This window comes from Diaphorina citri, unplaced genomic scaffold (assembly GCF_000475195.1).
Source record: "Diaphorina citri unplaced genomic scaffold, Diaci psyllid genome assembly version 1.1 scaffold2073, whole genome shotgun sequence".
NCBI lineage: Eukaryota > Metazoa > Arthropoda > Insecta > Hemiptera > Psyllidae > Diaphorina > Diaphorina citri.
The window spans coordinates 6,791-23,412 of record NW_007379498.1 but is presented as its reverse complement, the minus strand read 5'-3'; the positions used below and the strand labels follow the sequence as shown (position 1 = coordinate 23,412).

General features: G+C 37.2%; 2 protein-coding genes across 2 annotated transcripts; both read left to right on the top strand.

Moving 5' to 3' along the window:
- Positions 1-6,235: 6,235 nt before the first annotated feature.
- On the top strand, positions 6,236-16,034 carry LOC103518100 (putative adenosylhomocysteinase 2). Its single transcript, XM_026829987.1, has 11 exons — positions 6,236-6,334; positions 6,528-6,625; positions 7,059-7,211; positions 7,990-8,155; positions 8,736-8,903; positions 9,723-9,922; positions 12,422-12,587; positions 13,168-13,335; positions 14,738-14,771; positions 15,213-15,374; positions 15,858-16,034. Exons 1-11 carry the CDS (start codon positions 6,236-6,238, stop codon positions 16,010-16,012), a joined length of 1,569 nt encoding a protein of 522 aa, XP_026685788.1. The 3' UTR covers positions 16,013-16,034.
- Positions 6,493-9,926, top strand: LOC103518102 (S-adenosylhomocysteine hydrolase-like protein 1). The gene is made up of 5 exons (XM_026829986.1): positions 6,493-6,625; positions 7,059-7,211; positions 7,990-8,155; positions 8,736-8,903; positions 9,723-9,926. Exons 1-5 carry the CDS (start codon positions 6,552-6,554, stop codon positions 9,924-9,926), a joined length of 765 nt encoding a protein of 254 aa, XP_026685787.1. The 5' UTR covers positions 6,493-6,551.
- Positions 16,035-16,622: the final 588 nt, after the last annotated feature.

Genomic DNA, 16,622 nt, shown 5'->3' with positions numbered 1-16,622 from the left:
ATCTTTTATTATTGTTAAATAGATTTTCTCATTTTGGTAAAATCTTCTTTGTTTCTGGATTTTTTTTTTTCTGATACCTATATAGATATAGAGGTTAAAGGTCTCGGGTTTCAGAGTTGACGTTTCGGTTATGGCCTGGTAAACAGAAGTCCGGGTCAACTCCAGCCGAGATAGAATTTTGTCAACATTATTAGATACCTAGGTGAGTACCTATTGGAAAATTCGATCAAAATAATGAGACTTGACAATACGTATGCAGGTTAGGTATAATTTACCTCGAGGTCAATAAGTTTATGTCTTATTGACTATCGCGATACTCAATGGCCTGGTAAACAGAAGTCCATACTCAACGCTACATCGCGTTTTAACTTTTAGGTTTACCTAATCTTGATTTTTGGGCTTAGGTTACTTTTGGACATGCAATCATGTATAAGGACCCTTAGGGATAAAGTTACGTTAACATTTATCTCCAGAACACATGCATTTTCAGCATAAAACGTAAAGGCGACAAGTTAGCAAGTGTAAACGAATCTTTATAGAGCTAACATTTGCTCATAGAGAGCGGCAGTATCGAGATCTTGTCACCATGTTGCCAAATGTATTCTTTATCTTTACCTGTACGGAAATTCAACCTGTACATCTTTTCTCGTTTCTCAAACTCGGGATCTTAGCAATACATTTATTTATTTTATTTTCCATGGCTAATAAATAAATTTATTTCTTTTACCATGTAGGTAAATAGTTTACCTTAGGTATTAAAAATAACCAAAATACCTATAGTAAATTAATATTTTTTGTGGATCAGGTAATAAAAAGGTCGAAGTAAAATTTGATTTTTTTTTTTTTTTTCCTTTTTTTTTTTTTTTTTTTTTTTTTTTTTTGAAGTAGTCATTTTTGGAATTTCATGAGGATTGACTCAATATTCATAGGTTTGGTTTTGAAGCCTACAACGCGCTACACGCAACGAATATAACGATCATCAAAAGACCAGATTAGAAGACCAAGGCGCAATACAGTGAAACGCGTTTCACTAGTGTGCATTGCGCCCAAGTTGAGAGACATGTAATGTATACAGGGCTTTAGAACGGTACGGATAAAACAGGATAATTCAATGCACAAGTTGCTGAAATTGAGCACATCACGTTTGACATACATCCACCTACTCCGTACTAGGTGTGAACAACAGAAAATAGAATGCATACCTAATGACAATATTATCAGTGCTACTTGAAATAGTACTGCTAGGCACTAGCACAAGACTGAATTGAACAGCAAACGTAGATAGACCGACATGTATTTAGATTTTTTTTCAACATAAACCATTTATAGTAAAATTTGTACGCTGTTTGACCTGCATGGTAATCTGGCAACACTGGTAAGACTGGGAAGTTATAAGTTATCATCATTATCAAGAGAGTTGAATTTCAAATCTTCACATATTTCTTTCAGTTTAGTTTAGTTTCAGTTTAAATACCATTTAGTTCTTCTTTTCGGGGAATACAGCTCAGACCTTGTGTTTTGTGTTACTAACAATTTATTTCGATTCTCAGTTTTAATCTTGAAGAAAAGTCAAAGCTCCCCATCGGCAAACTTGAACTGGACTCCTCAATCTGTGAAGTTCAAAGTTTTTGGCCTAAACTATCTCAATATCTATATTGAACATGCTATCTCTGCACACAATAGAATAGCTCTTGTCAAGAAGATCAACTTTTAGCCAACTTTTAATTCAACTTTGACAACTCCAAACTCAATATGACTGAGCCAGATACTCCTTTGGTTGAATTGATCAATGCAAATTTGATCATTGATGTTCCCGTTACTGATCCTGGAACTGTCAATACTGTAAGTTACAAAGCTACCTTTAAATGTATACCTACCTACATGGTTTGAATGACACTTTAAATAGATAATATAGTACATTCTACTTTGTTATAAATGGCCAAAGAAATCTCTCACACAACTTGATGTAAATTTTTTTAAAAAAAGGTAGGTACTTGTGCAGAAGTCATATCCATGGAATATTGCTACCAAAGGAACTGGCACAAACGAGCAGTGACCAGTGTTATTATAGGGTTAGGTTAAACGCAAGAAGGAGTTTTCACAAGTAGAGCAGTGATTAGTGTTATTATAGGGTTAGGTTAGATACAAAAAGGAGCTTTTTTTCCATGGACGTGACTTCTGCATAATTACAAAAAAAAAAAAAAAAAATGACTGTGATACTTAGCTTAAAAATTAAGTATATTGGTTTGGTATTTTTTGTAGTGATTGTAGGTAATAAGTACTTATTGTAACATCTGTTTAGTATGAAAGTTATATTAATATTTAGAAGGGAAGTTTTACCATTTTTCCAACAAATTGATAGGAGTTAACTGTGTCTGGGAGAGTGGCAGGCCAGTAAACATACTTGTGTATTTTAACATGAACTGTTTCAGCAGATTTGTCTCCTTTTTACTTTGCATACCCTTCCTATAGGATGAAAAGTAGGTAATATAATAATCAGTTTTTTCCACTGGTATTGCTGCAATTGGGTTATTTTTCATCTTAAAATATGATTTCTAAAGCCAATTAACCATATAGCTACCTACTACCTATGAGGTTTTTTTTTTTTTTTTTTTTTTTTTTTTTTTTTTTTTTTTTTTTTCAATTTACTTAAATCTTAGTATAGCCTAGTTCTTCATTTTAAAGCCCCCTTTTATCAGTCCTTTTTACAATACCTACTAATTCCAGCTAGTTGCTAATGATAAGGAAATTAGTCTCATATTAGATACAAAGCAAGAGCGCCGAATGATAAGAGATGTGTTAAGCATGAATGCTTCTCACAAATTTTCTGCCTTACTTAATAGACTACTCTAAATTTTCTGACTTCACTTGGATTTGAACCTCCAGCTTCAAGCCCAAACCACCGCACTAACACTGCCACGAACTCGGCCCCTTGTAATAAAGCACCCATTATATTTTCTGTCTCTCTCTCCCACGCGCTCTTTCTTTTGTAATATAGCCCCCGTAAATGCTGTAGCTTTAAATATCACAGACCTTAAAATCCTTTGCGCCTAACTTACCTAACAACTTATTATTAATCTAAAATTTAATTTAGTTTTCACATTATAAAAGCTCTTCTTTACACGTCTCTGCTATTAGGACTCTCTTCTGGTTTATATTTCTAAAATAAAGCTAAAGCTAATGAAATGATTGTCCTTTTCCAGGAATCTAAAACATCTTCCTCTGGGAAGAAGTCTAGTCGGTATCGAGCTCGTTCTATGTCAGCCTCCTCCACGGACTCTTTCAGTTCAGGTATGCTTAAGACTATCCCTTAAAGCCCTTAAGACTATCCCTTAAAGCCCTTAAGACTATCCCTTAAAGCCGTTAAGACTATCCCTTAAAGCCCTTAAGACTATCCCTCAAAGCCCTTTAGACTATCTCTTAAAGCCGTTAAGACTATCCCTTAAAACCCTTAAGACTATTTCTTAAAACCCTTAAGACTATCCTTTAAAACCCTTAAGACATGTTCATAATGCCAGCCTAATCGCTCACCTTTAAATTCACTATGAAACATTTTATTAGCCACCCTGGGACTTGTTTGTACATACTATTTTACTAGGTATTTAATTGTATGAACGCCTGAAAATATTTAGATATGCAATGTGCTAATATCAAACAGTAAGGAAAGATCATTGAAAAAATTTTATTTGAATATATTACTTCTATATCCATTTAATATCGACTATGTTTGGAAATTTCCAGTTTCCGCTTACCAAATTTATCGTATCGCCCAGGTTTAAAATTAAATATTTTTCAAAAGGGCAGCATCAAAGGCCAAACAAGGCTTAATAATATTCAAAATAAATCCTTTGATGTCACTCCAATAATTATACTTACTAGTAATATTGAAAAATAGTCTGGCTGGGGGATGTTAAACAGGGAGTAGACCAGCTTAGTCTGGCTGGGGGACTTTAAACAGGGAGTATACCAGCCTGAATTTCCCTTGCTAAAAAAATAGCAAAGGTTAAGTGCGAAGGGCATCCACTCGTAAAATTTGTAGCCAAAACCAAATGTCAGCCCAAAGCAATCACCCTAGTTGGGGCTGATTTGCCCCCGCCCCCCGAAGAAAAAAAATCCCCTTTTTTTTTTTTTTTTTTTTTTTTTTTTTTTTTCCACATTAAGTTGGTAGGTAAGTTAGGTAACTAGTTCAGGTGACATACCTACTTACCTTCTTTTCAATTGTAATTTACAAATTGAAAGATTTTACATATTTGTCTCTCTGACAAGTTTTTGCTTCTTATCTTCACGGCTGTCATGTGTGAGATAATGAAGCAAATCTTTTTACTGTTCATCTTTCTACATTTCGTGAGAGTACAAAAATCTTTCTCATTTACATGCTGTTATCAGCGTATGAATACGTAGGTATACGTAGGTATTATCCCATATTACACACAGAAACCATAACCATAAACTAGGTGTAAGTGTAATTATACCTTGTATTTGTACTTACTATTCAGAGAACTATTTGAGTAATGTGCCAGTAGTAATGAACCTTATCTCTGCAGTTTTTTAGTTTAAGTACACATTGTTAAAAAAAATAGGTTTCCAATGGAAGGTTTTTATTTAAGAATGGCTTATCCCTACTTGGACCCTTTTTGGGTAGAACAGCTTTTCTTATGTAGATATGTAGAATGGTTTTTATTTATTTATTTATTTACATTTACATACATGTGCACTACCTATCTAATACACATTTCAACTGGCCTAGCTAAAATGTTGTTGAGACTCAGTCCCAATAAGAATCATGGTGATATGTTCTCCAGTATTTACCAAAATTCAAGAGCTTTTGTAGAAGCCTCCCAATACTTTTCAATGGAAATCAAAAACTTGAGCTTTAATGAAGACTCAATTTTTGTCAGTCTTCCTCTTCGCCTTTTCCCATGTTCAGATGGGATCGGCGTTTGCCGTCGGCCTCTCAATCAGTTTTAGAGTGATCGCTTTGAGGCCAATTGGTTTTGGCTAAACAAAATTTTGCGAGTGGGATGCCCTTCGCACTCAACCTTCGTTATTGATTTAGCGTAGGGAAATTTGGACTAGACTACTCCCTGTTTATAGTCCCTCAGCCAGACTATTTTCGTCAGTAAGACTTTTTTTTTATTTATTATTATTATTTTTTTTTTAATGTTCCAAGATTTAACCCAGTGAGTTACCTTCAACATTCTGAACCAATACCAACGAGAAAATCAACCTAGTTTGGCCATAGATTGGTAGGTATCTACCACATACAAATAAGACCATTGTCAGTACTTGGCAGAAGGTGAATGAGTACCATACCCATACATGTGATTCATTAGCAATGTAGTCCGTACTATTACTAGCTACCGAATACTGGGTAGACTGAAACCAGACACTTGGTCTTTTTTTTTACCCAAAATTCTGTAAATATACCTATTACCTACCTAAGTAGACATAAGTAAATGTAAATCCCTGAAAGGTACTGAATTATATTTCAAAGGCTTTTAATGTGTACATTGCATACAAAGGCTCTTCATGACCTCACTTGTAAATAAATAAATTTAAAAAAAAACAATGGCTCATTAGAAGTAAATACTTACCTATTGAAAAAAAGGTTTTCTAACTAATTTCTTCTCAGCTTTCAACACAACAACAAGCATCCATGATGAAGTATATCTAGTTTCTGAAAAAGGTGTTTCATCAAGAGAATCCTGTCTAGAAAACAAGCCTATGAATTTTTGCGATGGTCAGGGGGGGGGGTGAACTTTTTCTCTAGTGTAGAAACCTAATCTTCCTCCCTAGATTGCGATTTCTGGCCATTTTGTTGAGTGACACTGTATACTCATCTGTAACGCATCAATGAGAGTTAAATTGTTTGCTCGATAGTAAACCAATGCATGTTCCACATCCACATGTGAACAATACCATGTTTAGAGAATTAACTAATATCTATTTGTCTACCTGGTCTACCTGACTACGGGTATTTTTAATTAGTATCTCTCTGTCTCTTACTTTTACAATTTTAAACCATTTTGTATATTTGTATTTCCATATATTTTGTTTATTTTTATCCTGACTTGTGTAAACAATAACCTATATTGATATACATTGAATAAATATTTGATTTGATTTGATTTGATTTGATTTGAATAGCATTTTTATAGTCTACCGCGGCTGTTCCACTACCTAACTTCTTCTGGGCCTTCAACATAGTAAAGAGTCTCCATGTTTTGTTTCAGAAATGCCTGGCATCATGGCGTTAAGGAAACGTGCTGGGGACGATAAACCCCTCAAGAATGCCCGGATCGTTGGATGTACCCACATCAACGCTCAGACCGCTGTGAGTATAAGCTTAACTTAGAATTACTCTATTTATACTGTTGGCTAGGACTAGCTTTCCATTACGCTGGTTCTCCGGACAAAATTCGCAGTAATGTAATCGGGTCAAATTTTCGATGGTCAGTTTTTAGTGCCAAAACACGTTCTGAGGTTAAAGCTTGACTGGTGTGCATCGTTTGTATCAACTCTCCAAGGCTGGAAAGCTTACAGTGCCTGCAATGAATGTCAATGATTCCGTCACCAAAACCAAGTTCGACAACTTGTACATGTGCCGGGAATCTATCATCGATAGGTAACCATTTGCTTTCTCTTTCCTTTCATCCGTAGGGACAATATATGTAGATGTTCGGGACCATAATCTGTGTTTAAGCTTGATTTAAGATTAACTCTTGTATTCAGTTATCTAATTGGCTAAAAGTTTGAAATCAACCCATCAGAATGTTTAATCCAAAAGTTAATCTTATTCATGAACCAAGGTTAAACTAAAATTGTGCTCAGTGATTTATTAGGATGGAATATTGCATGTATGATCAAGGTACCGTGGTATGGTTAGCATATAGAATATTGTATTTTTAGTCAACTTGGTTTAGTTTGGATCTTGAATGATGCTAAATTATACCTTGTTTGTTTATCCTGTTAAGACTGTTGGTACTGAAAAAACTACGCCCTCATTTTCTGCCCAAGTAAATCGGTCTCAACAAACAACTCTTGGGATTTTTTTCCAGCTTGAAAAGGTCCACGGATGTAATGTTTGGAGGAAAGCAGGTAGTTCTCTGTGGCTACGGAGAAGTTGGTAAGGGTTGCTGTCAATCACTCAAAGGTCTCGGCTGTGTTATTTATATCACTGAAATCGATCCCATCTGTGCTTTGCAAGCTTGGTAAGTAATCTCATCTGTGCTTTGCAAGCTTGGTAAGTAATCTCATCTGTGCTTTGTAAGCTTGGTAAGTAATCTCATCTGTGCTTTGTAAGCTTGGTAAGTAATCTCATCTGTGCTTTGTAAGCTTGGTAAGTAATCTCATCTGTGCTTTGTAAGCTTGGTAAGTAATCTCATCTGTGCTTTGTAAGCTTGGTAAGTAATCTCATCTGTGCTTTGTAAGCTTGGTAAGTAATCTCATCTGTGCTTTGTAAGCTTGGTAAGTAATCTCATCTGTGCTTTGTAAGCTTGGTAAGTAATCTCATCTGTGCTTTGTAAGCTTGGTAAGTAATCTCATCTGTGCTTTGCAAGCTTGGTAAGTAATACCATTTGTGCTTTGCAGCCCCCCGGACTACATGTCAAAACGTACTACCTTTGAGATATTGGATATTGGGCTTGGCTAAGGATATTTGCTTCTTATACCTATGTATTTTGGGAACCATCAGGCCTATGGGAATTCCGCAGGGGCCTTTATGCTGAGTTCTACAATATTGATTGAACCTCTAGTTGTCAGCCTAGTTAGCTTGGTTGGTAGCGCTAGGCCGCGGGTTCAATTCCCGCCCGGGGCGGATTTTTTTAACAGATAATGTTCATTCTCGAAACGGCTGGCTTTCTACTATCCTCTCTTTCTTTTCTCTTCGATTTCGGGACGAAAAGACCTTAGCAGTTAGTTACAGTTCCCTCCATCAAACTTCGAAAAAACTCTAGTTCTTTCCAATCATTACCAATTTCTTTTCCCCAGTATGGATGGCTTCAGTGTTGTCAAATTGAACGAGGTGATCAGAACGGTAGACATTGTAGTAACGGCAACTGGCAACAAGAATGTGGTCACCCGAGAGCATATGGACAAGATGAAGAACGGCTGTGTGGTGTGCAACATGGGACATTCCAATACTGAAATCGATGTGGTAAGTCACAACAAATCCTATAACCATATTATTATTTATTTATTGTTCAAGTTGTAAATGGCCCTGAAAAATGGCCGAAAATTTTTAATCAAGCAAGGCTTTTTAATTATACAATTCACACCTATTCTGTGCCAAGTACATAAGACCTTGTTTAGACCGCGGGAGTAAAGGGACTTTTTAGTCTCATTCTGGCAGTATACACAGGGTATATTCTATTCCTCGATTCTCGACCCAGGAACACTTTTGATCGAAAACATAAAACGAAACTCACTGTCAACTCTGGGACCTTGTATCATGTTCTACTGCACACATTGATTCAATGGAGCAGTTGTATTTGGGAGCTTATACCGTGACGTCAGAGTTTAAGATTTACCGGTATTTTTTAAATCGATTTATCTCCGGATCTAGAAGTCGCAGAATTAAAAAAAGAGAAATTCCCTAGCTCCTCATTTTTCTGCTATTTGACCTAGTAATCTCACCCAAGTAAGCAAGTAAGCGCAACTGTTCTATTGAATTCAGTTTACTTTTATTGTGACATTTATGACAACATTTGATCTTTGTTTCCTTCGAAAAATTACAGAACAGTCTCCGAACTCCAGATCTCACTTGGGAGAAGGTTAGATCTCAGGTAGACCATGTGATTTGGCCTGATGGAAAGCGCATCGTCCTACTGGCAGAAGGACGACTGGTCAATCTAAGTTGCTCAAGTTTACCATCATTCGTCGTATCCATCACTGCCTGTACACAGGTAATATATTTCGGGGAAAATATACAATAATTGGTAGTTGTTCAGGAGTCACGTCAATGGAAAATAGCTATAAAAAGGAGCTGTCACAAATAAGCAGTGACCAGTGTTATTATAGGGTTAGGTTAAACACAAAAAAGAGCTTATAGGGTTAGGTTAAACACAAAAAGGAGCTTTCGCAATTTGAGCAGTGACCAGTTTTATATTTTGTAATATGTTGATCAATACATATTTTATCCGTGCCGGTTCGGTTCCAGCCGAGGATTGTAACTTACCGTCATTTATTTGAGAATTCGACTGCATAACTGGAGCTCTAATGCCTGCCACTCATTCTCAGACCGTCTGACAGAACTAGGTCTCACAGATCGCCGTCTGTCACACAGTCTGAGCATGAATGTCTGACCTGAGTCTCAAGCTTTTTCCGTCACACACGTTAAGACGGTTTGAGTTTGATTGGCGGGCAGAAGGGTTAGGTGATTAAGAACGCCTCCGGCGTTAACCTCGCTTTGTGGTTACCTTCCTCTCCAGAGTCTATTTGGTACCCACTAGCCGGTGCACCTTTTACAGAAGGGGATCTTTTTACCCCGAATGGCTTATGATGACTTTGTGTTGATCCATTTTTAGGCATTTTTCATGCATTTGATTTTTAACACGATTTACTGTGTACCTATTTAAAATTCTATTTATGCCCAAGTACAGTAACTAAGAAACTGGAGATTCACGAACCCGATAGATGAGATTAACACAGTGCAGTGTACACTGGGTTTCAAGAAGCGCGTTTCTCCAGTATGCATTCGGTCTAACCCTTTAATTATTCACCAGGCCCTGGCATTGATAGAACTATTCAACGCTCCTTCCGGCCGATACAAGTCAGATGTCTATTTACTTCCCAAGAAGATGGACGAATATGTCGCCAGCCTTCATCTTCCCACGTTCGATGCTCATTTAACTGAACTAAGTGATGAACAAGCAAAGTACATGGGCTTGAACAAAGCGGGGCCCTTCAAGCCAAGCTATTATAGGTAAGATAATCAGCTTGACTCCATATACAAGCCCACTGGGGGAAAAGAAATAGATCAGTTGCGCTTACTTGGGTGATGTTTCAAAGTCATAGAGCAGGACAAATGAGGACCAACGGAATTTTTCTTTTTCTTCTACGACTTCTAGATCCCGAGATAAATCAATTTAAAAATGCCGGTATATCTTGAATTCTGAAGTCACGGCATACGCTCCCGTACGCGATGACGTCACATCAAATGTCCCGAGCAGAGCTCCCTCGCAGGCAACACATTAATCTGTTTGTGCGCATACGTTTCTGCGCATCTCTTGAAGTCTGACGTCCTGAACTCTGACGGAAAATAAAAATTGAATTTTCGACCTTTTACAGTTAGTTTTTCGGAGTTTTGACCTCAGATTTGGATTCTCCCAACTTTTTACATAGGAATCGACCATTTATTTATAATTTTTACCCATTTGCAACTGCTCCATTGGTGTGTTATTGATTGGAAAGAACCAGAGGTTCAATCAATGTTGGAACTCAGCCTAAGGGCCACTACGAAGTTCCCATAGGTCTCAGCTGAACTCCATACACAAAAAGCCCACTCCGAGGCTTAGGTGTAGGGGCAAACAGCCGCAAAAGATGGGTTAAGGTTAAGCTTGTACAAATCTACGACGGATCGGTAAAATACCTATCTGCTGCAAAACCTAAGGCTAGCCTTTAAGCCTTTCGCGCCGAGACCATCTGACAGACCACAGTTTCACAAACCTAGGTCTGTCAGTCTTAACGTGGGTGGCAAAAAAAAAAAGCTTGAGAAAAAGTTGTGAATTCGTAATAATTTCCTAAAATCTAACATGTTCTCTTTCTTCTGATTTCAGGTATTAAACCAACCACACTCAGCAAATTGATTCTACACTTTTAATTTAGACAATTTCAATGAAAAAAGACAAATTTATTTAGTATTGGACGCATTATTTTATTATTAATTTATCACTGTTTTGCCTGTTCTTTGTTGCGAAATTTGTGGTATCGTTTTTGAAGAAGGTTTCTGTTTCGTTTTCAATCAAGATCGATATCTTGAAAGATATACAGGTATACTAATATAAGGCCGATAGTATTATTGTCCTTCTTTCTGCTCACTTGAATGTGATATCCTAAAAGACACTGGAACGTTGTCACTTGTGTTTGAGTAAATACTCATGGTGGAAGGCACTTTGGGATTCTGTGGAGCTCGTAACTAATAACTAAAATAAAGTCTTACGTAGAATCGCAAGTTCTCGTTTCCTCTAATTTCCATCTCGGAAGGTATACAACCTCCGAATTCTTGACCAGCACCTGAGAACTTTGTCTAACTGATGAGTTCAAATAAGAACGAAACGCGTCGGCTGCTCACAGGGCTGCAAAATTCTGCGAAAGTACACATCCTTCCAAAAGTCAGAAAATGGACTAATATAAAGTGAAAATGACACTGTAGACCTGGGCCCTGTTCCTAAAATTACCCTGGGCCCTGTTCCAGAAATGACACTGCACTCCCCAGTCCTCACTGTTTTATAAAGTGTATTCTTGAGTGTTTGCTTAAACTTGAGTGACAACTATGAATTCCACCCTTAGGTTAAGTAATTGAACTCCGTAACACCGGGATCCACAAAGTGAGTTTAGTTTAAACTCAGTTTAAGTTTAACTCTCGGATGAAGCATTCTGATTGGCTGATTTTTAAAAAAATTCTAAAATTTTAGCCAGATTGTCTGAACCGAGATTAAAACCTAAACGGAGTTTAAACTCACTTTGTGGCCCTGGACCTAAATATAAGCAGATCCGGTCAGATAGTATTAGATCAAATGCTTTCTGTAAATCTTTTGATAACCCTGATCGGTGTGCTTGACAATTTTGTTTAATTCTATTATTTGTTAGGTTTTTTTTTTTTTTTTTTTTTTTTTTTTTTTCGCTTATCATTGCTATATTTTGTCAACCGTCTTTGAAAACTTTTGCTGGATTTCACCAATGACTTAATGAGAGATTTCACTAATGGGATTGGTAAGTAATCTCATCTGTGCTTTGTAAGCTTGGTAAGTAATCTCATCTGTGCTTTGCAAGCTTGGTAAGTAATACCATTTGTGCTTTGCAGCCCCCCGGACTACATGTCAAAACGTACTACCTTTGAGATATTGGATATTGGGCTTGGCTAAGGATATTTGCTTCTTATACCTATGTATTTTGGGAACCATCAGGCCTATGGGAATTCCGCAGGGGCCTTTATGCTGAGTTCTACAATATTGATTGAACCTCTAGTTGTCAGCCTAGTTAGCTTGGTTGGTAGCGCTAGGCCGCGGGTTCAATTCCCGCCCGGGGCGGATTTTTTTAACAGATAATGTTCATTCTCGAAACGGCTGGCTTTCTACTATCCTCTCTTTCTTTTCTCTTCGATTTCGGGACGAAAAGACCTTAGCAGTTAGTTACAGTTCCCTCCATCAAACTTCGAAAAAACTCTAGTTCTTTCCAATCATTACCAATTTCTTTTCCCCAGTATGGATGGCTTCAGTGTTGTCAAATTGAACGAGGTGATCAGAACGGTAGACATTGTAGTAACGGCAACTGGCAACAAGAATGTGGTCACCCGAGAGCATATGGACAAGATGAAGAACGGCTGTGTGGTGTGCAACATGGGACATTCCAATACTGAAATCGATGTGGTAAGTCACAACAAATCCTATAACCATATTATTATTTATTTATTGTTCAAGTTGTAAATGGCCCTGAAAAATGGCCGAAAATTTTTAATCAAGCAAGGCTTTTTAATTATACAATTCACACCTATTCTGTGCCAAGTACATAAGACCTTGTTTAGACCGCGGGAGTAAAGGGACTTTTTAGTCTCATTCTGGCAGTATACACAGGGTATATTCTATTCCTCGATTCTCGACCCAGGAACACTTTTGATCGAAAACATAAAACGAAACTCACTGTCAACTCTGGGACCTTGTATCATGTTCTACTGCACACATTGATTCAATGGAGCAGTTGTATTTGGGAGCTTATACCGTGACGTCAGAGTTTAAGATTTACCGGTATTTTTTAAATCGATTTATCTCCGGATCTAGAAGTCGCAGAATTAAAAAAAGAGAAATTCCCTAGCTCCTCATTTTTCTGCTATTTGACCTAGTAATCTCACCCAAGTAAGCAAGTAAGCGCAACTGTTCTATTGAATTCAGTTTACTTTTATTGTGACATTTATGACAACATTTGATCTTTGTTTCCTTCGAAAAATTACAGAACAGTCTCCGAACTCCAGATCTCACTTGGGAGAAGGTTAGATCTCAGGTAGACCATGTGATTTGGCCTGATGGAAAGCGCATCGTCCTACTGGCAGAAGGACGACTGGTCAATCTAAGTTGCTCAAGTTTACCATCATTCGTCGTATCCATCACTGCCTGTACACAGGTAATATATTTCGGGGAAATTATACAATAATTGGTACTTGTTCAGGATTAAATCATGAAAGTAATGCGAAAGCGGTTCGAAGAGGAAAGATTTGGTACTTGTTCAGAAGTCACGTCAATGGAAAATAGCTCTAAAAATGAGCTGTCACAAATGAGCAGTGACCAGTGTTATTATAGGGTTAGGTTAAACACAAAAAAGAGCTTATAGGGTTAGGTTAAACACAAAAAGGAGCTTTCACAATTTGAGCAGTGACCAGTTTTATATTTTGTAATATGTTGATCAATACATATTTTATCCGTGCCGGTTCGGTTCCTAAATATGTGTGTTAATTTCTCGAAGAGTAGTGACGTCAGACTTCAAGAAATGATGCGCAGAAACGTATGCGCACAAAGACATTAATGTGTCGCCTGCGAGGGAGCTTTGCTCGGGACATTTGATGTGACGTCATTGCGTACGGGAGCGTATGCCGTGACGTCAGAGTTCAAGATTTACCGGTATTTTTTAAATGGATTTATCTCAGGCTCTAGAAGTCGTAGAAGAAAAAGAAAAAATCCCTAGTTCCTCATTTTTTTCTTCTCTTTGACTTTAAAACATCACCTGAGTCAGCGCAACTGCTCTATTAGAAAAAGGCTAGGAAGAAGAAGATTGGTTGACTTTTAAAAAAATCAAAAATTTTAATCAATCAGATTGCTTAATCCAAGAGTTAAACTTAAACTGAGTCTAAACTTTATTGTGGCTCCGACCATAAATGTTACATGTAACACTAGAAAATATTCGCTAAGAATAGTTTTCCGGACTCCTATTTCTTCATGGATGGAAATAATGTCGCCAAAAATGAATTCTAATTCAAGCATATTTTATTGTACCTACCTACAAAATAATAAAATTATTTTAAACAAATAAATAACATTGTGAAGTCTTTTTCCTTATTCAAGTCAGCAAAAGGTAAGCAGGTAAATCTTCATTAGCAAGTAACATAACCGTTACCTGAGTAAGAGGACGTGGGTTCAAATCCCTGTCTTGGACCCCCTGCAGAAAATTAATTTTTTGACATTTGACCATAAATATAGGCGTTCAAGAAAAGGCTTGTCTTGGCCTTCTGCACAAACGCAATTTAATAGTGTCCTCTACCACCTAACCCTTAGAGCTCTTCTATTATGTGGTCAAAAAATTCGTTCTCTTATTTGCCAGGCGAGCGCCCTGACCAATACGTCACGGATGTATTCTGCCAAGTTGTATATTTTTCAACTTATAAAGGGTGTACAACTTAGTTCCCCTTGCATAATTAGAGAAGTGTATGGAAGTTCATAAAGATTAGCTTTACACGTGTCCACGTCTCAATGAAGAGGGTTAAAAATAATAATAATATCAGTGAACTAATAATAATATTGGGTTAATAATAAAACCTAATGGGTCTGCGGCGTTAGCCGAAGTAGGTAAGAAAAGTCTTTATCCCGGTAAGACAAGATAAATTCTTCGTTCAGTTTACAGTACCGTATTGGTTATTGGTAGAAGTAGGGACATCGGCTATTTCAGCCCTATGTCAACCTATTAAGACTAGATCTTTTGTGTCTTTACCTTAGTTTTATGAAAGAGCTCTAGAATATTAATCAAGGCTAGGGTTCTTTTTTTCGTCCTTTATCTTCAAAAGAGCCAAAATCTTCTCTCTTGGTATGGAAGGTCATGCCGTCATTTGCCTCTGATTTGGTAAGATATTAAACTTACTTAGGTACTTACCTCTTTGCTCTGTTTGCATTTTTTTTTTTTTTTTCATATCCTCAAGAGAGACAAAAGCTCTTTGATCCCTTGCTATCATTTGCGATTTGCCTCTAATTTGGCCAAGTACCTATTGAACTCTCTTACTTCCTCTTATACAGGGTTGCCAGTTTTCGCGTGGCGTGGGGAGACCGAGGAAGACTTCTGGTGGTGTATAGACAAGTGTGTCAACTCGTGGCAACCCAACATGATTCTGGATGATGGAGGAGATGCTACGCACTGGATGTTGAAGAAATACCCGACCATGTTTAAGGCTATCAAAGGTAAAGAAACAATAATTTAACGATTTAGTGAATTCTGTCAGCCTAGATAGCTTGGAGAGAGTCTGCCTTGTAAGCGCTAGGTCGCGGGTTCGATTTCCGCCCGGTGCTGATTTTATCCTGAACAGATAAGGTTCGTTCTCGGATGAATTTTTGTTTTAGTGTGTCCGTTTCCGTCAGTCATAGGGGTCGATTGGATTTGAACACATCACATGCCTTCAGGGCCACTCAATTTGTTAAGGGTCTAGGTTTACCTTGCCCTTGGGATCAATTTAATTTGAAGAAACTATTTACTGATGATGAATCTATTCTATTGTATTCAATTCTTAAACCCATATTTATGAACAAAATATTCTTGGTCTCAAATTAGACTGAAGACAATTTTGGGCAGATGTTTGTAATTGGTGCTTCAGTGCTACTTGAGAGCCAGCATTTTTGTTCATAAATAAATAAATATGTGTGTTAATTTCTGACGTGAACTTACAGGTATAGTGGAAGAAAGCTTGACTGGTGTGCATCGTTTGTATCAACTCTCCAAGGCTGGAAAGCTTACAGTGCCTGCAATGAATGTCAATGATTCCGTCACTAAAACCAAGTTCGACAACTTGTACATGTGCCGGGAATCTATCATCGATAGGTAACCATTTGCTTTCTCTTCTTTCCTTTCATCCGTAGGGACAATATATGTAGATGTTCGGGACCATAATCTGTGTTTAAGCTTGATTTAAGATTAACTCTTGTATTCCTAATGGGTGGGAACAATAATAACACTTCCCATTGCACAGATGCTAAAATTAGTGTCGAGTTTTTTTTTCGATATCTTTAGGATTCGAACCCAGCTCTCCTGCTATTTGTATCAAAAATAAGAGGATGATCGAACTATTTTACCATATTTTCGGTTTTCATGAAGGCCCTTCAATCCCTTAATCTACGGAGGAAAATATATGTATTCTCTCATTTTTAAAGGGTTTTGTAGAAGGGTATTTTTGGCTGAAGAAAACAGTAAATTCAATTAAGGAGGAGTATTATAGGATAGAATATATGTACCTAACTATACCTACCTAGGTATCTCGAAAAAGAAACATTGCACAATTATCTTTTTATGTGAACGAGAAATTTATTGCGGAAAAAAGCCCGGGTAACAATATTTATCCTGAAAAGATTTTCTACTAACTCCGTGTACTGTTGGAAACTTGTAAACATTACGAAATTAAATTATGAACAATTAGGAGCTCGCTGAGCAAATAAAGA